Source organism: Teleopsis dalmanni, chromosome X (assembly GCF_002237135.1).
Source record: "Teleopsis dalmanni isolate 2A chromosome X, ASM223713v2, whole genome shotgun sequence".
Lineage (NCBI taxonomy): Eukaryota > Metazoa > Arthropoda > Insecta > Diptera > Diopsidae > Teleopsis > Teleopsis dalmanni.
The window spans coordinates 11,911,700-11,936,587 of NC_051848.1; the positions used below are offsets into that span (position 1 = coordinate 11,911,700).

Sequence of the window (24,888 nt, forward strand, 5' to 3'; positions counted from 1 at the left end):
TTTTAGATAACTTTTCTTAATCTTAATATTTTTGTATATTGTTTATGTAAATGAATTTTATCTTTTTCCGTGCATGTTTATTAACAAAATTTCAACATATTTTCTGATATGTAAATTATTCAAAATCCACAGAAATTTGATTAATAAACTTGAAAACATTTTCGACAACTTTCCAAAAAATAATTTTTTTTTTTGGAATATATATTTCATAGACATTATTAAGATTTAAATACTATCCACCGCAACTGAGTTGGTCTGTTATATTGAACTTGAGCACCTTTGACGGTTTCGTATTATTCTTTATGTTATGAGAAGCAAGAAGTTTGTTCCCTTCATAGCCAAGACTGCTGCTGCTCAGTTTAGGGCATTCAAAGATAATATGTTTAAGTGTGTCAATATATGTTTCAAAAAAGCGGCAATCACTGGTCTCTGAAACACTTGAGATGGTACCTTAACCTACGGTAACATTTCAGAGAACACTTAAGAATTTTAATATCTTTTATAAATATCTATTAGAGACTGTCATATATAGTTGATCAATTTTTTAGACTATTTATTGTCTTTAAAGTTAATCTAGTAATTTGTACTAGGTACGTACCTGATTTTATTCACTAGGCACTTTCCTGCCATAAAATCACTCAGGTTCAATTAACTGATGTTAAGACCTTCGTTTTGCCTGACGTAATATAACCACCACAAAATAACGCAGTTAATTATTTCTCAGATATTGTAAATTATTTGTTTATTAATTATATACTATTTAAGATCAATCAGCGATTAGAGTCTTCAATATAACTCGTGTAAGAAAGCTGATTGTGAAAAAAGAAATCCACTTTGAATAGTTCCGATCATGAAAACTTGAAGAATCAAGAAAGGTATTAGATTGTTTACTAAAAGAATGAGTATCAAAAAATAGCTAACCAGGTTGAAAATAGGTAAATTGACAAATTTCTCTTAGTCTATTAGCAAAAGTTTTATTTTTATTATCATGTAACAAGGAAGAAATTTTTGTCTATTTGCATATACCTCGGAATATTGCCGAAGATGGGGTATAGGTTTTGGATATCACTCTACTGCAGCAATTAATAACGTTAGAAGTAAATGTTAACCTAATTGACTGAAGTTTTGCGTTGGAGTTCTTGTTTGACTTATTAGCCGATATTCGTGATAGTGTGATATTTAATGAAAATCTACATTTTTGGCACACATCAATAGAAAAGTTACAGACACTATATTGTCAGTAGACTCTGATACCAACTTTTTGTACACAATTGTATGAAGGCGCTCTTGTTACCACTTTAAAATAAACATTAACAATAACAAATGCAAGATGAGTTAACTAAATCTGCTTTTAATTTAGCTTTTACTCTAAAGGTGATGGACTAAATTCTGTTGATATTCGAATTACTATAAATCACAAAGAGGATACCTACTTAGGTACATCCGGTATAGTGAGAATAGTGTGTGAGATAATATAATAATAGTGAGGATATATGTCAGACAATAGCGATCAATATATTCATTATATGCAGATATAGAGTACCAGGGTGCTGCTAGGTCACTTGTCAAATGTGATGACCAGTCTCTTATTAACCCACAAAATAAGCTAAAATATCAATAAAAGACAGTTTAGCCAATTTGACATTAATCTTGTAAAAAATAAAGTCCTTCCTGGTATATATTTAAACAATAATATGCATATTTATGTGTAAACAGTATAAACAATAAATGTTGAACAGCATTATCCCAACATATAACAATATTACTATGTCAATCTCAGGGACCCACGCAGTGGGTCATTTTAAAAAGAAAGAATACGAATAGATATTAAAACATATGTTTGGCGGGTTTTAAAACTCTATCTAATGGTTATAAAAAATTTGAAAGCAGCACAAGGTCTGTTACACTGTATCAACGATTTCAGATTTATCTACATATCCAGCTTATACGCTTAAAGGCAAGCATACTTGAGAAAGCTGATTTTGCGTAGTAGAGCCAGTAAAGTAAAATACAACTCCAGACAAATTGAAGACAAAGTTGAGGCCTTGAGATTGTTCAAGTTCAAGAAGAGAATGACAACAGACGAATTGAAAGATAGTGAACTATATTTAAGGGAAGAAAATAATAAGATGTTGGAATATACTTATTCTTTTCCTTTCAAATTTTATATGAGATCTATATTTTAAGAGTACTTTAAAAGTGGCATGTGCAGAAGGTATGTGGTTAGTCAGTATTCGTCTTAAATAGATAGAAGGTAGAATTGAAAAGAGTGTAAAATTAAGCGTTTTAAAATACAATAGTGCGATCTATGAAGATGTGAGAGAGTGAAGTTTGAAGGAATACATGCTGCCTTATAACCAAACCATAAAACACAGCACTAATAATTGTAGAGATGTCCATTTAGTTTTTTCATAGTGAGTCTAAAGTATGGCGCTTGAATACTTCTTAACTTTCTGACATGATAAAGTTTAATCAATGTTTATTGATTAAATGATAAAAATTATCATTGTTGATAATTGAAGACACGTACTGGTTTATGTCAGTTGCTACTAAAATCTTTGAACACTTAATAATGCTTTATAAACGATTCTTAAAATGTATAATATAAAAATTGTCCACATTCTAATCCAATGCCTCTATTATAATAAAAGAAGATAATAAACAATCTTGTTCTCCATCTAAAACAGCGCAATAATATGATCTGATGTACAGAATATATGTGATTGGGTGCGATTATGCATCCTCTATTACTTTCTTTCTTCCACAATTAATTTATGTATGTAATTTTATAATTAAAAATATTTTTCTAATACATTTCATTGGATTAATCAAATATGTCAAGCAATCAATGTCAAAAACACAATTCAAAATGAAAATATAATCGATATTTAAAACAAAAAGTTTTACAAATCATTTTACAATCCTAGGAACTCGTTACATAAAAGTGTTTTTATATATTACTATATAATCCGCAAACTACTTAAACTCGATCTATTTTATTTTGATATAAGAAAATGCTTCCCACAAATGATAATGCTAACACTACTAGTTCAGTTCTGGAGCAATCCGCAGCAATGGAAGAAGATAAATCCCCTACTACAGAACATTTGATTGACAAAGCGACAGAGTTGGAGGGCAGAGTATTGAAATCTATTTCTACAACTCCAAATGAATTCAAAGAACGTATTATTCACTCACGCAATCCGCGGGAATGTCAATCTATGGACCAAAAAAAAGTTTTAAAGAAGTCCGGAATTTGTTATGTATGCAAAAAGCATACAGTTAATATTAGAATTGTACAACCTTATAATGCGGCAAGTGGTAGGTCTTTGTGGGATCAGAGCCGTGTACTTTGCTTAAATGCTAATACTGGGATTAATAAAAATACCAAACGTACTGAAATACAATCTACACTAATGACTGACGCTGAAAAACTTTTACGACACTACAGTGAGGCGGAAACAGAAAGAAACAGAGTATTTTCTTCTGAGATTGATCAATATTGCCCTTTTTTGCGTCGACAAAACTGCACATTTCCTGAAGAAGGTAATTCGTGAATAATCCTCAAACGTTTAAACGTAGGCAGTTTTATTAATATATTTTTTTTTATTTAGACCGTATTAAAGATCTTGGAATTACACCAGATATTGAGGAAGTTTCTAAACTACAAGCTGAGGAAAATCAGATGCAGAGACTAACAGAAACATTTAATAGGCCATGTATGGTAGGTAATAGAACACAGATGGAAGTAGTTGAGGCACCAAAAAGCATTATGAAGAAAGGAACGTTGATTGCTGATCGATGCTTTAAAATCAGTGATAAAGCAAACAAATGTGAGTCTGTTGGCCATACTATGTATGCATGTGTAAATAATTTACAGAAAATCAATCAAAAGTTGTTATCATCTGGAATAAACCTATGTAACAGACCAACTGAAAAGTATTTACACAGTTCTCCAGTAGAGCAAGTGTTCGGTCCAGCCCATACTATTAAAACTCAAAAAGTGTACAATCCGAGTTTGATTTATAACGAGAAAGATCAAAATAATGGTTTAGATCTCGCAACTAAATTTGCTTCCACATTGCATATGACCGATAACATTATAGTTCCATGCAACAAAAAGGTCAAGCAACGTTGCATAGATTGGGAAGAAAAGTTGGGAGCCATAAATAAGTCGTTTCGGAGTACTCGCTTCAATAAAAGTGAAAATATGGATCAACAAGTTAAAAGTTGTAAGTCAACAAAATATGATAGAGACTTCTACGTGATTAGTCAAGGCCTAGTTAAAAAACTACAAAATGCTTTCTCGGCAAATCAACAGATCTCAATAATGACTAAAGCAAATAAATTATTCTCCAAATCAAACGAACCAAATAACAAACGCACCGACTATCTACGCTCAGCTTATATTAATTTTAATCCCAAACTTTATATAAATAAATGGAAACAAGAAATTACTGGAAAAAATGGTGTGAGTCCAGGCAGTGCAACAACAAGAGAAAGGTGTTTGGAATGGGATACGAAGTTGGGAGTCATAAATTCGACGTTCTCAACGAACTATTCAGTTCTTCTGAAAACAAATACATTCAAATGCTTTAATAATAGTACTAAAATTAATCAACAGGCTAAAACCTCTAAGTTGGAAAACTCTGATTTAGAATTAGATATGGTTTGTCACGGCCTAGTTAAGAGAATGAAAATCGAGTACCAGGCAAAGCAACAGATTCCAATAGCGGCTAAGGCAGGTAAGTTATTCCTGAATACTAATGTATCAGTAAATATTCCAAATAATTGCGATAAATTCATAGCTACAAATGTGGAAATAAGATCAAGTTTTGCAAAAGATAATGTTACTGTTGAACCGTACAAGATCAACGTTGCTGAGCTCCGTAAGACATATCTCAATAAAGGAGCAACTAATAAAATTGGTAAGAATAGTACATGTACGGAAATTTCTAAATTAGCTGATTTAACACGTAGCCCTGTAAAACATGACACTGACTTAGACTTTAAAATCCAAAACCCCAATATTGACATGTGTGGTTCTGTTCCAACGTTTTTAAAAATGAACCCGAAAATAGGCCAATCTTCGTTGGAGTGGGAAGAAAGAATTAGACACGGAAATATTTCTTCAAAAGTGCAGAACTCTACCCCAAAGTCTCACTATAACCCAAATATTTGTACAACCGGCTCTGAAGAATGTGTGAAAAAATTGATAAAAAAATTGGAGAAAGCAGATCTTTTCAAATCACCTAATATATTTTTGAAGAAAAATTAAAATATTTAATATTTGAATAGAATTCTTTATGTTTTTTTAATAAAGCAATTAAATTAAACTTAAAACAAATGTTGTTGCTTTATGGTACCCATGTAAGTATTAGCAGTAATCATATATAAAATGAAAGTGCTCCATTTGTATAAAATGGATCACATATTACAAAACTCGTCTATCAGTTTCGATGTTGTCTATATTCTTATGGGACTCACTAAAGGTAAGGGTTCACTAATAGTGTAATCTCTTCGTTGTCAGTTATTTGATCGTCTAATGATACCATTGATGTCTATGGTATCTCGATATAGTAATCTAGTGTAATATGATGATTAGTTTCCATTAAGAAAATTATCGTAGAAGCTATTCTTTCGCTTCAGCTGCATTTTTCATGCGTAAAAGTAATGCTTAGTCCTGTTACACACGAACATTCAAAACACTCGACTTGAATTTTCTTTCCAGTAAATTTCTTAAGAGAGAGAGTATATTTTACTTTTTCTTTTAATTTTTCTCCAATAAAGAAATTAGGATTAAATGTTTAATTACCATGGTTAAGTAAAAATAATTAATGTTCACCATTTAGTATAAAAGCCACATTGTTAAGAGGGTTGATTTCTTGTTAGTATCCATATTCCATACTGTAGGAAAAAAAAGAAATATTTTTAGATCAGTTGGATTGATCAGATGAAGAGCAAGCAGTTAAAATTTCTAACAATATTTATTGTCATAGTTGCAAGCAATTTCTTATACTCATGACCTTAAAATCAAAGACCAGCCTAAATTTATTGCTTTTCAAGTATCTCAAGGAAGTAGTATAAATAAAAATAACGAACTTAAGAGGTTGCTGAAACGAATCCGTCGTTGTAACCAAATAACCAATAGGAAAAAAGATTATAACAGAATAGACCAAAAGTGCTAACTGGACTTATAGATTGAATCTTCATTTTGTCTAACCAAACCACTAAAGTAATAACTTTACCGAGTTTTTAGTTTTTTGAAATAAGATATTTAATAATTTCACAATTGAATACTAGGTTTTATAAAAACTGTATGAAACGGAAATGAAAAACCAAACTTTTAATTGTTAGAGTGACTATGTTTTTTAGTATAGTCCTTCTCAACTTCAATATACGTAGTTCAACGATTCTCTAACTCATGGAGAATACTTTTTTACGGCACTTATTACCTTTTCGTGTAATGAAAACATTTTGAAAATCGAAAACATTTTTGAGATATAAGGACATATAGAAGCCAAAGATAGCGAAATCAAATAAATTGGTTGTTCAAACTTTAATTTCCAATTGGTTCAAAAAGTTCTATAAGTAATAAGAGTTTATTATTTTACCAGTTTGGAGATAGTTCAGCCTCAAAATTTTCTTAACGACCCAAAAAACTTTTGTTCACACCTTTTTGGCCAATTTACGAAGAGAAACCAAAGATTGTAGTTCACGACACTTCTAAGGGTTTTTTATTTACATCGGATCAAAGTGGAAGACCTGAAATTCCGCTATAGTGATAAAGTAATGCACAATATCAATATCAAAGCCATATGTGAGTGTTTTTTATGTGGTATCGTTAACGAATATGGCACACATTAAGCAAACATCTATTTGAAACTTAAAATTTGGCATAAAATATTGTTCACAGCTCCATATGCAATGCCAAGATATATTTGAACTTATCGATAGTCTTCCAAAACCATGTTTTGTATATTTATAACAATTCTATTGTTGATGCAGTTTTTACATCTCTCTCATGTGGATATCCGCCAAGACTTGTTCGAAGTCTTTTAAACAAACTATACCGTTTACTAATCTACACAGGTATACTACTTTGATATGACTTCTCACGGCCTATAAACTTTTGAATAAACAATTTATGTTCGTTGTTTAAAAATACGCTGATACGACAAGGAATGAAGTAATAGATCGAAATGAAATTTTAACATTTTTCTTATAAAAAATGAAATATTAAATTGGCATTCCGCTAACCCCTAACCCGGCATGTACACTTAAACTCAAAGTAATTCCATTAAGGTTTTTGGGAAAGTCATTAATTTTTTAGAAAATTCAAGTGTCCGTTTTTCTGTTTCTGTGAGTGTTGATGTTTCATAAAATGCTAATGATACTAAGATTCTTTGACAAATGCAATTAATAACAGCAAAGAACTTAATGGAATCAGAATTACTATGTCATTGGTGGGGCTTGTAAAATTTTTCTCAGTTCACTAAGTACTTGTTTTTGTACTAGTAATTAAAAAAGATATTTTTGTAGCAACGTACTGTTCCTATGAATACTATAATTTTCTAATATGAAGACCATAATTTATACGTGGTACTTAGTCAAAAAAAAGAGGTGAATACGTGGCGTAGTGGCTACGCCCATATTCATATTACCTATATGATTTAAAGGCGTGTAGGAGGTGTAGTTAGTGCGCCTAGTAGGAGTTTGACTGTTTGTGTCTGACAAAGTTATATGACAATACAACGATACAATAAAATGACATTGAAAAATAACTATTATCCATTACTTATATTGGGAACTACAAGACTACTTTCGCAAATGTTCACACCAGTAAATCAACAAATTCAGATACGGACGTGATAAAGCAAATTAACATACGAAAATTACGTGTACGAATGTACATATTTGCGTATTTGAATCCTTTTCGTGTGTATTCAAAAAGCTTTAAATAAACTTTAATTTATTTACGGTATCTTAAAATAGAAAGGACATTACGGAAACCCTTGAGGGTTACTTATATTTAAACAACATTCAACCAACAAGTTTAATCGGTAATCGTTTCCGAATAAATAAATAAAATAAATGGGCATTATTAATCAATATTCTTCCTTCCTGCTATAGGACGACTGAATATAATAGAATTTTCAGATATTTATTTTCAGATATTCACACATGAACGCCAAGCATACTTCGCACGGGTTTAGGGGCAGCCAAACTTTGTAATTATTTCTTAAAATATCTTTTAATATTAAGCGAATAGAAATTCAATTTGGTGCTGGGACGTCAACTGTTAAACTGGTGGGCTGTGTCAGGGAATTTATCTAACAAAGCCAGAGTCATGCACTATCGGGAATTGAATTTAATGAATATTATATGATGGCATGTATTTAAACATGTGTTACATTTTTTGAGCGTCGAAGAAAACGTCACCGAAAAATCGACATCTCCTGCAAATCGTCCTCAAGTTTGTCCTGTCATATACACATACATAAACACGTCTATTCACAAAAACTTACTGACGCTACACCAATAAAATAAATAATAAATCGACTCACATACGTGTTTAAAGCAAGTCACAACAAGTATGTAGTATGTTCGAACTGGTTCGTTTCCTGCCCCAATAAACCAATTTCGAATACCACATCAATACAATACTCAACTGACGTTTAAGCAACAGTCGCTGGTTGCAGTACGTACAACTACAGTCGCTTGCAACTGTAGTCATTATCATTGGACTACAGTGGGAGTTGTCAGCTACTATAACTAGTCGCTAGTATTCGTTATTATTGAACTACAGTGAAAGTTGAACTACAACTAGTATAGCCAGTCGCTGACAATAGTATTCATTATACTTGAACTACAGTGGAGGACTCACCACTCATACTTTAGCCAGTCCCCAGCTACTGTATTCATTATTATTGGACTATTGTGAAGGAGTCACCTACTGTAGACAGTTGGTAGCAACTGTATTCAGTATTATGGGACTATTGTGAAGGAGTCACCTACTATAGACAATTGGTAGCAGTATTATTGGACTACAGTGTAGAAGTCGCCACTCCTACTGTAACCAGTCGCTAGCAACTGTATTCAGTATTATTGGACTATAGTGTAGGAGTCGCCACTCCTACTGTAACCAGTCGCTTGCTACTGTATTCATTATTATTGCACTATTGTGGAGGAGTCGCCTACTGTAGACAGTTGGTAGCTACTGTATTCAGTATTATTGGACTACAATGAGGAGTAAGCTACTATGCTCAGCAACTGGGGCTTAATAGTGCTCAACGCTTTTTGGCACGTCTTACTACTGTAGCCAGTGACTGTAGTTCAATGGTGTGTTGGGCAAAAAGTTTAGTGTTGTTAGAAAAAAAAAAAAATGATTCGTATAAATCACATAAGACAAGCATTCAGAAATTATTTTGAATCAATAAATTGTCTATAATTGTCTGGGGTCTTGAAAGGGCGCTACAAATACGAGTAATGCAAAAGCCTCTGGGCAGACGTGATAAAATAATCACTTATCGTGTAAAAATAGTATAAATGCTGTACGGCAGCAGTCCATTCGGTGTGTTGGGTACCTTCAAGTGTTCGAATCGAACTCAAACACAAGCAAACTGGCAAAATATCTGTGGCGACCGCTTCCGAAAGAGTTTTCAGTAGTAACTGTGTCGCGAATGAATTCGTGCATGCGTTATGTGAGCGCAGGGTGGTTTTTCGGCGACGAACACACAAGCAAAAAAGCCACAAATGAACTAACAGTTCCACGGCGATAGCACAGAAGTGTGGAAACTTTGTTTTGAATTCTGTGTATCCCTTCGTTTTGTTTGCTGTTCTCAGCTGAAGTTGTTTCACTTTCAATGATTTTTTGAATGTCATATCAGCAATAAATTATTTACTCGAGAAGCCCTTAAAGCGACTTAGTTACTATCGAAACGGGAATTGAGCTACGGTCAAAAATCGTACCGCCGTTCTTGAAATTTCCGGATACGTTAAAGCAAATACGTTAAAGTATTTTTTTAGGATAATGACCTTTTAACTGCACGTACACCTGCATATGTTACTTTAAATGTGGAACGGAAATGAAAAGTTAGAGCTTTAAAACAAATAAATAAACAAAAGAAAGGACTGACAAAAGGCGGTCGACGGTCGACTGTCGCCTGGTTTCCTATCGGAGTTTCGCAATGTCTGCCTGCGATTAAGATACGAGTATGTACGGCTATCGGTGCGCGCTGTTTTGTGTAAATACGACAATTGCGAAAACTAATTCAATTATTCAAATTCAATTTAAGGCAAGCGAAATATGTGAGCTCAAGCGGAAGTTCTAATGGTCTAATGGTGAATTGTTTTCTACCTGATATCAGCGAGCGGAGTTATTATTGTCCTTATGGTACGCAATAGTGTTCAAATCAATAGGAATAATAACAAAAGTAATAATAAGTCGTTAATATTATAATTAATTTAACAATTAAATTGTATAAATTAGATCGTATATGTAATATGAATTTCAATCTTATCTAATAAATTTCGGACCAACTATTATTAGAATAAGTGTCTTAATGATACTCTTAATTAATTAGAATAACTGTTTAATTAATCATAGTGGTTAAAGCTTTAAATAAATAACACTATTCGGATATCGGATATCGGAAATCAAAACAATACAGCGATTCGTGGTGAGTACTGAAATATCCTGTGTGTAGTTGTTGTTGTAATATTTAGTGTACGGTTTTAATGACTTTTGTGTTTATGCGCCATCTAGCTGGACTCAATTTTGTTCAGCCGTCTTCATTAAAATACATATTAGAGTTCAGTGTACTGTTGACCTTTAATGCGAGTTAGTTGCTTGCTTTAAAAATCTCTAGACAATTTGATCTTAAGCTGGTCGTTGGGACATATCAAATAGTTTATTGTATTTGCTTCATGACACTTGGCTTGGCTTGGTTTCATGACACCATCTTGAATTAGTTCTAAAGCCGAGTTTAAAATACACTTGCTAACACTTTACACTTTTATGCAATAGTTAGCCCTAAAACCGTTTTGATTAGGTTACAATCATTACTATTCAACTGAAAACTACTATAATTACTATTTTCTTGACATTTGTCTGTTTATGGTATCTTGTAAATACTTCAGTAAGTTAGATCCAATTTTGTCTACAAGAATTTATGGATGCTAATCTTAGAGTTTGAAATTTTTGTGTTATTGTGAGAGATGACGAAAGCCAATGTCATGTATATATATATATATATATATATATATATACATCAATATAACCATTAAATATAATACTTAGGATTTAAGTTTTTCAAATTAAATTAGAATCCGTAGAGTTGCTTAGAGTCCGTAGAGTTGTGGATTTTCTTGATATATGTAAGTTTTCAAATTTTCCTTATAACAAAAGCTATAGACCTAGATAGAATAGTAAATTGATTTTTCTGCGCACGAGAATTACGAGACATACACGAGACAATATTAAGCATAACAAACAACAGGGGTTGCAGAACGATCTTGGTGACTTTGATATTTTATTTTTTTAATTATTGCACTGAAATGAAATATTCTCCTAACTTTGCCGAATGCCAAGTTACCCACTTGCAGAGTTCTGTCTGAATACCACTAATTTGTTTACCGTATATGTGTGCATGTACAACTTAACTCTCACTTGTGTTATTGTTGTTAAAATGTTGCAAATTTTTTTTACAAAAAAAAATTTAAGTACAGAATAAAAGTTACAACATGAACTTCTATTATCAACATATCTGCTTTGTACCATATACCAATATATAGAAATAGATGCCTCATTTTGACACATAAACATTCAAAGACTTATAATAAAAAACATATTTTTATTATTTGATAATTATAATCATCGGCAGAAAAGCACGAATATAGTTCAATATTTGTCTACCTATAAAAATTCTCTATTTTTCTGGCTCATTTGTTCTCGAGTATCTCTAAACAAGATGTTTCTTCTCCTACATTGTCTATCCAGCTCAGATTTTCTCTACTCTTTCATATTCGAAACCAAGTTTATATTTTTTTGTTATCGGGATGCATGTATCCATTCTCTGTACACAACAATCTCAAATTTAGTTTCATTTGTTTTCTAGTTTCTAGGTGTGCTTGCCCTGTGTCACACTTGACAGTATGCCTTTGTCGAAGTATATTGGGACTTACTGAATCGAGTAAGTGTCGTTATATTTGCTGCTCACAAACATTTGACGTCCTCTTATCAGACTTCTTCATAGTTCACATCTCTACATTATACATTAAGATTATATTCATTTTATAGAATAGTATTTCTTTATTTTTTGCCGGTGTGTTGAAATTTAATGCATTATACATATAATCTTCCAAAAGAATTGTTTGTGCTGACTTTATTTTTTTATCTTTGTACAGAAATACTTTCATTTTATAGTATTATATGATTAGGAGATAGAAAATTACTTATATATTATATATTATGTTATCAGCATTTACATGTATATCAGCCCACCGCCCTGACTTATCAATGGCAGTTAGAGTAACTTGTATGAAGTGCTACGCTACGACGTCTACATAATTAAAAAAAACAGATACTATGTCAGGTTCGCTCACTGACGAAATTCGTGAAGGTCGTCCAAATTCAGTTGCTGTGTCAGAAAACATTGATGCTGTGCAAAAACTGATACGAGTAATGCAAAATCATCATGCGACATACTGTGAGACTGAGCCATTATTGCACACTAGGCTTTAGTTCCACCAGCATATATAAAATATTGCAAAATGATTTAGCCTTGAGAAAGGTTTGTTCTTGTTAGATCCATCCCTCATCATTTGACAAAATCTCAAAAAGATGTCCGTGCCGATAAGTGTACACAAATGATCAAGAAGTACAATGACGGTGCTTCGAAAGATGTATATGAGTATAAGATTGTAACAGATGACTAATCATGGATATATGCGTGTATGAACCGGAACGTAAATAGCAGTCGAATGTATGGGTGTTTTAAGATGAACCAAATCGAAAAAAAGTTGTTCGCGCTCGAAGCACTTCAAAACAAATGATCGCTTGTTGTTTCGGGAAAACTGGTCATATGGCAGCTATAATATTACAGGAACATAAAAAGGTCAACTCCGAATGGTATATAACGATTTGTTTATTGGAAATATTCAGTGAAATATGGAAAACAAACAAGCGTTGTCATTCGCGAAAAAGACAATGTGAGTGCTCACACATCTCGTGTAATAACCGACCATTAGAACATTCAAAAAATTGAATTGATGGATCATTGATGGGTCATTGCATTTAAAAACCATGTTTTGGAGGTGTTTGAAGAAAAATGTCAAAAAATGCTTTGACAAATTGTTCGAACGCATGTAAAAGTGTATTAATCATAAAGAAGAATACTTCGAGAAACAATGAAGCAATTTTTAACGACAAGTTTGTATTTTTTCATTATTAGGTTCAAAATATAAATAGTAACCCTCGTATTCTTAATCGGTAAACCACTTCGTCATTCTGATGATACTTACAATGCCTAATGCCTACATTGAGAATGTTGAAGAGACATTGTAATCATCAATTGTATTTACTGCGGACGCAAGACTTTGACATTAGACCTTTCAATAGTAAAAACACAATTTTTATCAAATATTTATAATAATACTTTAATCTTTTATTTTTGTAATACAATGTAAGGATTCTGTACAATTGTGTTATGGGGTTTTAATATTATTGGATTTTATTTTACATAGATTTGATAATTTTGACAGAAAATCATTTAAAATAATAATGGAATGATTGAGTTTCTTTTCCAAAGTGTCAAGGTCTTAAGATTTAAAATTAAACACTTACCGGTAAACTTTTGTTTAATTGATCCCGAAGACTTTATTTTTGCATATATTTAGTGTTTGTAGTTAATGTTTTTTTTTGTTACTAATACTAATATTTTGTGATCTAAAACGAATCTCATATATCTAAGTTATCTGAATACCTCTATTGCTGAAACTTGTCTCTAGCCTGCTGGTTTCGGTTGGGCTAAATATTATCCCACATTGCAATATTTATTAAAAAGTTCAAAGTTCAGAATTTAATTTTAAATGAAACTACAGATATAAAATTTGATAGAGCAAAACCTTTTTTCGATATAACTCCAGCTGCTTCTTATAAATCAAGGTAGACTAGTAGGAGACTTCGACTCAGTGATCTTAACTGCCTTTTCCATTTACTGCTTGAAGGAAGAACACCTATTATGTTGTGTCTTTTTCGAGTTAGTGGATCAGGGCACTTTTACTCTTTGATAGCAGGGGGTTTCTGCAGAGTCCCACCCTTTTCGCTGACTAATTTATGTATTCCTCAAAAGCTGAACATGTTTTTCTTTAGTAATATCTTCTAAGGAATAATAACCTATTGTGTTGATCAGTTGATATTATTTTGAATGAGGTATGAAGTTTAAAATAGGTATAGAGATGAAATCGAATTGATGCTGAATGAGATATGAACTTTAGAGTCTCGGGTGTAAATCTGTGACAAATATTGCAACGAAATACGATTGATATAGTTATGGTACTTAACATATACCATAACGATTGATAAGACATTTACTATTATACATTGTACTATAAGTCGACGGACGACATTGTGTTACAGTCGCTATTTTGATTATATTTATTTATATATTAATTTAAGATTCACGTACGATAAAAATGAAATTTTAAAATGAAAATAAATATACATATACATATATACATAGTAATGGTAAATATGTTTCATTTAACATTTCTTAAAATCGTCAAATTCCTAGTTCTTTATTTAATAAAAATTTTTCTTATGCTTTTATTTTTCTCATCATTTATTATATATTATATATATTATATTAAAAAAGAAAACAGTTCTTCATCATCTATAACATCTGTTCGTAGGTCAAAATATGTCACTGAAAGATTTTTACACACAATTTAAATTTTTATTATCTTTATTTTTAAGTTCTGAATACTTTTAATTTATACTTTCAATTGATTTTGGCTTTTCGTTCATATTTAACGCTTTAAATTAGATACTGGAAATAAGAAGACTTCTTCAATACCTCTTCAATAGCTCAGGGCACCTCAGCATTGCAATTTTTACGGTTCGTTATCCGCTCGCGAGATAATCTGAGAGAGCTGAGAGTCAGTTCGAATATTATAAAAAAATTCAAATTATTCACACAAAATTAAATTCTTTTCTAGAATTAAAACTTTTTAAGTATATATGTTTATTGAAGAATTTACCGTCATACCATTAAACCTTTTATGGTTTTGCCTTTAAATTTATCCATAACACTGTATATGCTATTCATTGATTGATTGAGATAGATTGATCACCCTTCTGTTTCAGCTCCTTAATAGCTTTCAGCACCTTGACCCTGGCGTTGTCTTTTGTTCATTATCCTTTCATATATACTCATGTCTACATAGCCATACATGGTATGCTCATAAAACTATCGTTTCTAGCAGTAGCGAGGCGTCAGCTTTTTGGCAAGGTGTTCACAATTTAATCAAAACAGAATTCCAACTATAACGTATTCCCCCTACTTCTAAGTTTTGTCCTTTCCACAAGCAAATAGCGTACAAGACCAATAAAACAATTTATTTAAATGTTCGCAGCCTGTGATCCACTGGTTTTTATTTACCATAAAGCTGTAGCTGTAGGAAAACGACGACTTACCATAGATTTCGACATTTTTACAACAGGTTTCAAATTCTTCATATCTGGAGTTGGTTTATTCGTTCTATAAATTAAAATCTTTTTTTCAGAAGATCGTTTAAAAAAAGACATTAAATCAAATCTTTAATCACACATTTATCCATTTCTAAATATTATTTTTCACTTCAAATTTCTTTAATTTCTTTCTTTACTTTTACCATTTGCTGGTATAAAATTGCAATAATGACTTTGTTTTGATTTATTTCCAACCTCTATATAAGAGTAAGAAACTCTCATGCATTCATTTACTCTTTTACTTTGTATTTACAATACCCGGTTCAGTTTTTATACTGAACCATTTCCCCATATAAAACAGCAACCGTGACTTTGATTGTATTTGCACGCTTTGTATAAACTTTTGGTTCAGTTTAGTGGAATGATCCTCTCAGTTATTTCTTTTCTCTTTTGTATTTACTTTGCATAACATTGGAAGTGCACTTTTTTTATTGAACTGCTTGCACGCATTAATTTAAGAGTTAAGATTATTTTACGTACATATATTTGTTTGTATGTTTTGTGTTGTGTATTCCATATTGAACATAGTCCCAATGTGAATGTTATTTTATTTGCATGCTTTGTAAGCAACGCGGTGCAGTTTTTATTCTGCACCTTAGTATATTTCAAGAGGAATGTGTTTTCTCTTTTATTAATTATAAGCAATGTTGGGTGTAACTAGCATACATTAAGACTGAAAAGTTTTCGGAAATTCTCATTTAAAATTCGCGCGCTGTATATTTTTCGATATTTTAAGTTTATGTAGTTTGCAGCATGTCCTTATTACTATGCCAAAATGAGCGGATCTGTCGACATCGTTTACGGCAGCTGTATGAAACCAGTTCACTCTAGTGCGTTGCGAAATTTCGGTGTACACCTCTAAGCTTCATTATTGAGTTTGAAAACTCATAGCTTTTGTAGCATTGCAACGATTCTGCACGATCGTTGCCATTATGCAACTTTGTTCATATTTTTCATTGTTGCACGCACTACTAGAATGTTACAGTAGATTTGACAAGATGGCATTCATAGTATGTTTTATATGCTGCAACTCTATTTTATCGAAAATATATACAGGCGAATGTTGGGTGTAATTTCAAAACTGTTGGGTCTTAATGTATGTATGTGTGATTTTGTTTGTATTCTACGTTTTGTGTTTATGTTAATCTGTTTGGAAAAGCTATTATAAAAAATGTTAAGTAGCAATATAGCGAGATTATTTACCTAATAAAAAAAAATCTAAAAAGGAAGCTTTGTTAAGGTGTTCAGTGAACACTCTGAACCATTCGACGCCTCGCCTCTGGTTTCTAGATGTTTCTTCTGAAGCAGTACAAATATTAGCATTTAAATTTATTCTCTAAAAGTAAAAGAAATATAAAAATTATGATTTTTTATGAAAGAACCTTCCAAAAAATATTTCGAATTTGATTCAAACTTTCATTTGCCAACTCTATCGCTTCCCTGGCTTAATTTGCGTTGTGAAAATGCAACAATTTAATAATATGGACACTTTTTTTTCTTAAGCTGCATTTTATTGAATAACAAAAATATCGACAAGGAATTAAGTCTACTAATTCTCATGATAAGGGCATTTGAAATGTCTGACTTCATGACTGTAGTAAGCGATAAGCTTTTTTGTTAACAGTCTTTACTTTGTATGCTAACCACTTCATTTCTTATTTTTTTTTTTTTGAATCCTCTTCATATTTTTCTTGAAAAAGTTAATAATGATAGTTTGCGTTCTTCTTTTATCGTTACTTTTTATTTAACTTTCCACCATTGATACCCATTATTAGTTTCATCTTCATTTTACTATTCTAAATTGAGTTTTCATTATTCGCTTTTATCTTATTTCTCTTCTATTTCCTTTTCTATTTCCTCTCGTACCATCTGAACCAACTCAGCATTTAAATTTATTCAATAATAAAAATTTAAAAATTACTTGGAATTTAGCAAAATTTTAACAGAATATATAGTTTCAATTATAGGTAATTCCATATGTGTCTTTCTAACCCGATGTACCATAAAGTAGAACATTGTATTATATGGATAACAATGTGGCCGACATATATTGAATTGAACCCCTGCTCACTTATTTCTGTCTGTTTGTTTCTTCCGTATTAGCTCTTTTGAACGTTTCGACACATTCGAGGTATTTACACTGGCTTGCAAACTCATTGCAAGGTGCACGAAATGCACAGATTGCGCGAGCTTGCAATGGACAACAACAAAATATACACACAAAGTTTCTTGCAATTGCTTGCAGTCCATGGATATATGCTAAACCCATGGATATATGCTTCCAACGAAACAAAAAAGGAAAAAAACAGCTGTTTTGACACGTGTTGCTTCTCATGTGGATGTGGTGTGTTGCAAAAACAGGTATTTCATATTGATATTTTAGTATAGCATTTTTGCATTTCGTGCAGCTTGCAATGACTTTGCAAGACCGAGTGAATACCTCTGTTTTCTGTGGATGTCCAAAATTTAACAGTTTCAGACTTATCCAACTTGGGGACAAACTTATTATCCTTCGAAAAAAATCCAAAGTGTTTATGTGAGTGTTTACAATAGATTACTTGAGTCGGGGTGCGTAATATTCGCACACCACCTGAAAGAAAAATAAACTATAATTTCAGTTCAGTATAAAGTCATTATAACGAAAGAAGCTATTTTTAACAGTAAGGTTTTGAATAGTAATGAATTACAACAACAAAAGTCTGTTTTTACTCGTTAAGTTCTTTCTGCTGAAACAGAACTTAACGTTTAGCAGATGGGTATTGTATCTGCAAGAATATATGTTATACCACTACGCTATAATAACGTAATAACACTTTCAGCAATAGGGACTTTAATAATTTCAACACGTAATTACTTTTGGAAATCAATAATTCAAACAAAGAATGCTTTATAAGTAAATAGAATTCACTTTTTGCTTTTCGTTAAAATTTGCAAGATTTTCTATTTTCCATTGTTATCAAACATAGATTATGTGACATGGCCTGCCAACAGTAAACCGTAGCTAACGGAAGCCTCTACTAGGGACAAAAAGTAACCGCCTACGCATAACGATGTGTTAAATTACCACAAAGTAATGGAAATAATTGCAGATCTGTGCTAACATCTACCTATTTAATGATCTCATTGTAGGTAAAATGTTGAGGCCAATTTATATATATAGTACCTTCCACAACAAGGTGGCAAAGTTCACTAAACTGAATACAAATATTAATTGATTTTTCCACCCCGTCCTTTCTGTGATCCTCATAACCTAATTTTTCATCAAGATATCTCTGATATGAGAAAACTGGCTATGTTTTCTGCTAGATACCTTTTAGGAATTAGCTGGAACATTACTACTCTTGAAGTTACACTGGGGATGTTCGTTGACTGTTTGATACATCTTTTTCTAAGAGAGGAATTTGTCATACTTTTATGACTTGAAAATAAATTGATGTAAGCCCGATTACTTTCTTAACATAATGAGTGCCATGTTATTTATTTTTTTTATGTTTAAACTTATTATTTTATTGGCTTTTAACAAAATTAAATCCACCAGGTTGCTATCATTCTTTCCAATAAAAGAGAAAATAGCTATTAAATTTAAGTTAAGTCAATTTTTTGGTGCTTTATGTGCAGTTTTCTTTATGTTTCTGACACAAAAAAGTTTAGTCCAAGGCTAAGACAAATTTTATTTGACCATCTGTTAGCAATACACGAATATTGAATAATAGCTATGAATTTTCCCAATACTTCACTTTCTTCAAAACCAACTTTCTTGCAATTCCTTCGAGTTCTTAGTAAGCCAAGACGATTGTTAAACTTTTATTTATATATCATTTTTATGTTAAGGAAAAGTAGTATTTCATTCCCCTTTCTCTTAACTCGTTTTGGGTCATACTGAGCTTTCGCATCCTCAAACATGTGCTCTTGTGTCGGGATGAAAGCAGTTAAATCTCACGTAATCTTAAGAAATTGTATTTTTTTTAGCAATGGAATAAACTGCATCAAGAACGAATGCTTTAAAGTCGTTTAAATGCCAAAGGACATGAGAAGACGATAAAATACCAATGGAGCAGTTGCTACCCGTATTAATGACAGTTCTACACTCAAATTTATTTGCTTTAAATTTACGAAATTGTTTAACTTCCATTTGGTGAATAGTTATTTTCATGATTAAAATAAAACAATGTTAAAAATTAGCTTTGATTCCGATGAAATTTCAGTGCCTTTTACACAATTATACACATATAGTATACCGATTATTCATATCGAAAAGTTTGCGAAGCAGTGAGAAAGGTTTTGAGTACCATAGAAACCATATGCATTATTGATTAGCATTGCAAAATATGTTACATGCACTACATACAATTTCTGGAAAAGCTAGATAAGCTTGGAAAGCGCCCAGAAGTTTCAATGTTCAGTCCTTCTCCTATCTGAGTATGTTTCCGATATTATTTATTGCTCAGTTAGCCTTAAAAAAGTGAATTATTTTTTTGATTTGTGCCTTGTTAGAGGCTTTAACTTTAGGATTAATGGATGATTGAAAGTTCTGCAAGAGCGAGTATGCTTCCCAGTCCAGATTTCTTCGTTCATTAAATCCACATTGATTCGAATTACAATATAACATTTTCTTAAATAAGAAATCTACAACCATTCCGTGCGTGGGCATTCTGTACACTAATGGCAACTATTTATACCTAATTAGATTTTACGACTATCGTTTAATTGAGCTGGCGCCTAATCTTATCATGTATCAAAACCGCAATGAATAACTAAATGAACCTGGGTTTCAATTTCGTGAATCATTGTTCATTTTTTTTCTGTAGTTATAATACGTTTATATTGAAATTATACAATATATTTTCAGTTTCAATAGCTCAAAGTTTTTAAAGTACGAATGTGTACACAGTCCTGTTCTGAACTCCATTGGACGAAAGTACCCGTATCTAATGTGAATTTGTGAAATTGTTTGGCCTAGGTATGTCAACTTCGTAAAGCAATAAAAATTTGCGTGCTTTTTTGTTATAAAAATGACGTTTTAGCGCCATAATTTTCTGTTTTATTTTCTTAAATTTTTTAGTGCCTTTGTCACGAAAACCGACATTGAAGTCTGTATATCTCGACGCCCACTGTTTTCTAATTGCGCATTTTAATACAATTTTATTTGAATACTATTTGCTTATTATATATTTTCACTTCCCCTTAATGAGGAACAACACGAAGTGCTGGTGTTGCTTGAAACGGAGAAGACTTTGTACTCAAAAATCGAATGGGGTGTTCTATGTTATTGTACCGTTATTATTGTACAGTGATTGAAAATCGTTGGGTGCTTAAAATAAATGAAGTGTCAATTTTACTGGAATGGGGCATAACCATTCAAAAACTAAATTCATTATTCGCAATTAAACGCGAATTTGCAGTCTCAATAAATTCTGCTTAATAAATTTTTAATGAATTATATTTGACGTCATTAACAATTTTATGAGCTAAGAACAGTTGCGGCCTGAAAACTTGTCATCGAAACTCTGCACTTTACAGATACAAATATACTTTGCACATTTACGCAAACAATACGTTGCCAGGTTGTCTGTAGCGGCATGCCAATCCGGCAGGGACGGGCCGTTATGAGGAATATTCGCACACTTCTGAGTTAGACGACGTACATTTGTCCCTACAGAGATAAAATCAATCATCACGGTTCACTTGCAATTCTTAAATAAATCGAAACGATTTATTGAGAGAAATACTGATTGTTGTAGTGTTTATTATTATTTTAATATTTTTAGAAATTGTATCATTTTAGTATATGAATGATATATTGAATGATATATGAATGTGAATGATATATGGTATATATAAAAAACTTTTTTGATTAAATTCCATTTTGAAAGTCGTCGGCAAATTATTTGGCTTCATTTTTTTAAATCGTATATTAAATTGCCGAATATTTTCTGCTTAAAATACTAAAATTAGGTTAGTTGTACCAAATATATATCTCAAATATGTCGTTTTTATAAAACATTCCATGTCATATACACATCTTCTTCTTCTTCTTGTTCTTGAGTTAGTGCTATTACGCACTTTTACTCTATAATGGCTGGAGGGCTTGTCACTATCCCACACTAGGCTTTAACTAGACTAAGAAGTCATATAATTTATTTGTCTTTTAGTTGATGCCGGACCTTAAATCAGCATATCTTCCTGAGTATCCAGAAGTGGACTTGAGGATTGTTAGGGCGGGGTTAAGCAGCGTATTAACTTTAGTGAATAATTTTAGAGCTCTGTCTCTAAAATTATTTTTTCACTGAGTCATATATACTATAATTGTTGTGAAACTAAACTGTGTTCACACAATACTACACAATTTTCTCTCTAACTATATTGGCATTTAGCCATTAAACGAAAATTGGATCTACACATAAACTTTCTTTTGAAAGTTGACATTGATACGAGCCGGGTAGACTTGCTAAAATCATATTTTATTCGATCCTTTTCGAAATCAATGCTATGATACTATTTAGTATTACATAAAAGTATATATAATAGTGCACAGCTTTAAGGAACGTTTATATTCTTGCTAGTACCTAACTCACGTTCAGCTAGTTCCACAAATCTCACTATGTAATTCGTATTTTTTGTAAAAGAAGTAGAGCCCATTTTTTATTAATTTTGTTGTTTTTTATAGTCATATTGCAATAAGAAAGTAGTGCTATTTTTACTTATTGAAATTATTCGTTTAAAGTTAACAAGTAAAAAGCTTGGCTTTAGATATAGCTGAAACGAAATTTCTCATACATTCATTGAAAATTCTCCAACAAAAATTTTTTAAAATTCGTATATATCTCATTCAGCATCAAACCCCTAAACATTTGCCTCATCAGACTTCAATGAGATATTCTGTGATTGTATCAAATAGAGATAACTCACAAATCAAGTTATCTTGATATTTAATTAGATCCATAAATCGAACATTAAAATCGATTTTGTATTACAAATAAAATTTTTACAACAAAATATGGCAAAATAGACTCATAACGAAAAGTATATGCAAGTCTAACGATTCCGTAGCTCTAAGAATTATCTTTCAATACTTCACAATTTCAATTTATTAAAATAATACATTCTCAAGAGTTGACATAACGCTTTTATAGTGCAAAATTTTAAAAGTGCTTCAAAGAGCACTGAAGTGCTAGATAGGACCACAAAATGTTATTTTGCAAACTGCTCTTAAGTTGAAGCACTTAGGCTCATTCTTTGACAAAAACCAGATTAGATCCAAAACTAAAAATCTTTTAAGTACTTAGAGTACTAAGCTGTGCCTATATGGTATGACAATCCCTTTTAATAAAGTAAAATAATAATATTAAAATCTCAACTTATTAAGTGCTCTACTTAATACTATTAAAGTGTAAATATGTATTAATCTGTTTCAAAATAGAGCGTTGAGTATTATTTGAATTTTGAATCTGTTTAAATAATTTTAAATTTATGTTTTTGTAAGATTATATAGTTTGAAACGATAATAAATTATATTTAGAAAAATGGTATTTGATACTAATTTCTTTTAATCTCCTTCAAAACTTAATACCAAAAATATCAGAGCGTTCAAGTTTATAATTTCGTAGTTAGTACAAGAATCCATAGGTACAAATACATATTTTTGACTCTCGGCACAATCGCATATCTCGGTACAATGATGGTATATATATCCAATGGAGAATCTTTGTTTTTGGGTTATATAGCAATCTAGCATTGCGTCGTACATAGTTAGAATAAGATTATGTACTAATTTAATAATCAAAACATAAAAAACGTTTAAAAAACTATAAATAATTTTTATATTTTTTTGCATTGCTCCATTGCTCTACTTCTCTACTTCTCCACTGTTAATTTCTGCTCGAGCAAATTTCTGCTGGAACTTGAATCTTATAGATTCGAGTAGTCTACGTATATGAAAGCATTAATTATTGTAAAAATTCGATTTTTCGATTTTTTGTTCTATTTTTGAATTTTATGATTTGTTGTTACGTTGGACCTATTAAACAAAAAAAGTAAATAAATAAATAAATCGAACATATTTAATTTATAATGTAAATAAATTTTTCAAATATTTTTAAATATGCAGAAATTTTTTATTCGATATTTATTTTATAACTTTTAATCATTATTTAAGAGTATATAGTATAATACAATAAAAACGTTTATGTTCGCATTTATTACGACTCTATTTAATATCTTAATGTTCGCTGTAAGTGAATCAGTGAAGGTGATCAATGGTTCATTACTCACCTTTCAACAGTTCCATATAAACTCACGAATCGTGTATTTAATAGACTTAAAATGATGCATTTATAAAGCATACCATGTGAGAAACTGCATACCATGTGCTTGGGAAGTGCGCGTTTATGATGCACAAGCCATAGAAACACATAGAATTGTATTTCATGGATCGTAAAAATTCAAGACTAGGAAAGATAGGCTCTATACTGTTTTTCATTAAAGATATTGGACTTAGAAAGACACTCTAATTCGACTAAGGGGTACAATAGATCTTTTATGTCGAAGTGCACGATCCCTTCTTTTAAAAATAGAATAATGCTATCCCATGGCCTATAAATTCTACGAATTTGTGTTTTAATAAACTATATATTGGGTCTGTTTCATATCTGATAAACTTTATAATATGAGTTTAACTCATAGAGCTGCAGGCGTTTCTCAGTGAACTTTATTTAAGTACTATTCAATCTTCATAAATAAATTTGAAAATAAAAAACTATTGCCTTATCTATTCTACCTAAAATTTTTTATCTACAAAAGCAAATAGATCCACATATCAATGGGCTTAATTTTTACGGTTTGTTTTTCTCTACTTCTATCCCTTCTACTATGCAACTTTTACTTTTCGAAACCTCTCTATTGAATCTAACATATAAAAAGGAAAATTTATTTTCTCCAATGACTTAAAGGAAATCTAAACACAACTTCCAATCGATTTATACACACACGCTTCCTTCTTTCCAAATATTCTTCTTGAAACGAGGCTTGTAATAATTTTATTTTCGCTAAGGATATCTATATATTAGAGTACCCTGGATAAGCAATACTGTGCTCTTTATAAGTTTTGTTTAATATCTTTTCGTTGTTCATCTCTTGGT

At 31.3% G+C, this 24,888-nt stretch overlaps 1 protein-coding gene across 3 annotated transcripts; it reads left to right on the forward strand.

The window, feature by feature from the left end:
• The first annotated feature begins 2,906 nt into the window (after window positions 1-2,906).
• On the forward strand, window positions 2,907-5,081 carry LOC119688966. 3 transcript variants are annotated; one of them, XM_038103668.1, is made up of 4 exons: window positions 2,907-3,546; window positions 3,615-4,745; window positions 4,828-4,928; window positions 4,981-5,081. In XM_038103668.1, the coding sequence occupies exons 1-4, from the start codon at window positions 3,015-3,017 to the stop codon at window positions 4,993-4,995; spliced, it is 1,779 nt and encodes a 592-aa protein (XP_037959596.1). In that variant the 5' UTR covers window positions 2,907-3,014; the 3' UTR covers window positions 4,996-5,081. The 3 variants fall into 3 exon arrangements, with proteins under 3 accessions (XP_037959596.1, XP_037959595.1, XP_037959593.1); XM_038103667.1 differs by having other exon boundaries at window positions 4,809-4,928; window positions 4,981-5,071; XM_038103665.1 differs by having other exon boundaries at window positions 4,828-5,065.
• Window positions 5,082-24,888: the final 19,807 nt, after the last annotated feature.

What these genes read in the sequence shown, in the direction of transcription:
- LOC119688966 (XM_038103665.1), top strand. Translation starts at nt 3,015, where the DNA reads ATGCTTCCCACAAATGATAATGCTAACACTACTAGTTCAGTTCTGGAG. An exon ending in CTGCACATTTCCTGAAGAAG is followed by an intron (nt 3,547 to 3,614) that starts GTAATTCGTGAA and finishes TTTTTTATTTAG; the next exon opens with ACCGTATTAAAGATCTTGGA. An exon ending in TCCAATAGCGGCTAAGGCAG is followed by an intron (nt 4,746 to 4,827) that starts GTAAGTTATTCC and finishes TGTGGAAATAAG; the next exon opens with ATCAAGTTTTGCAAAAGATA.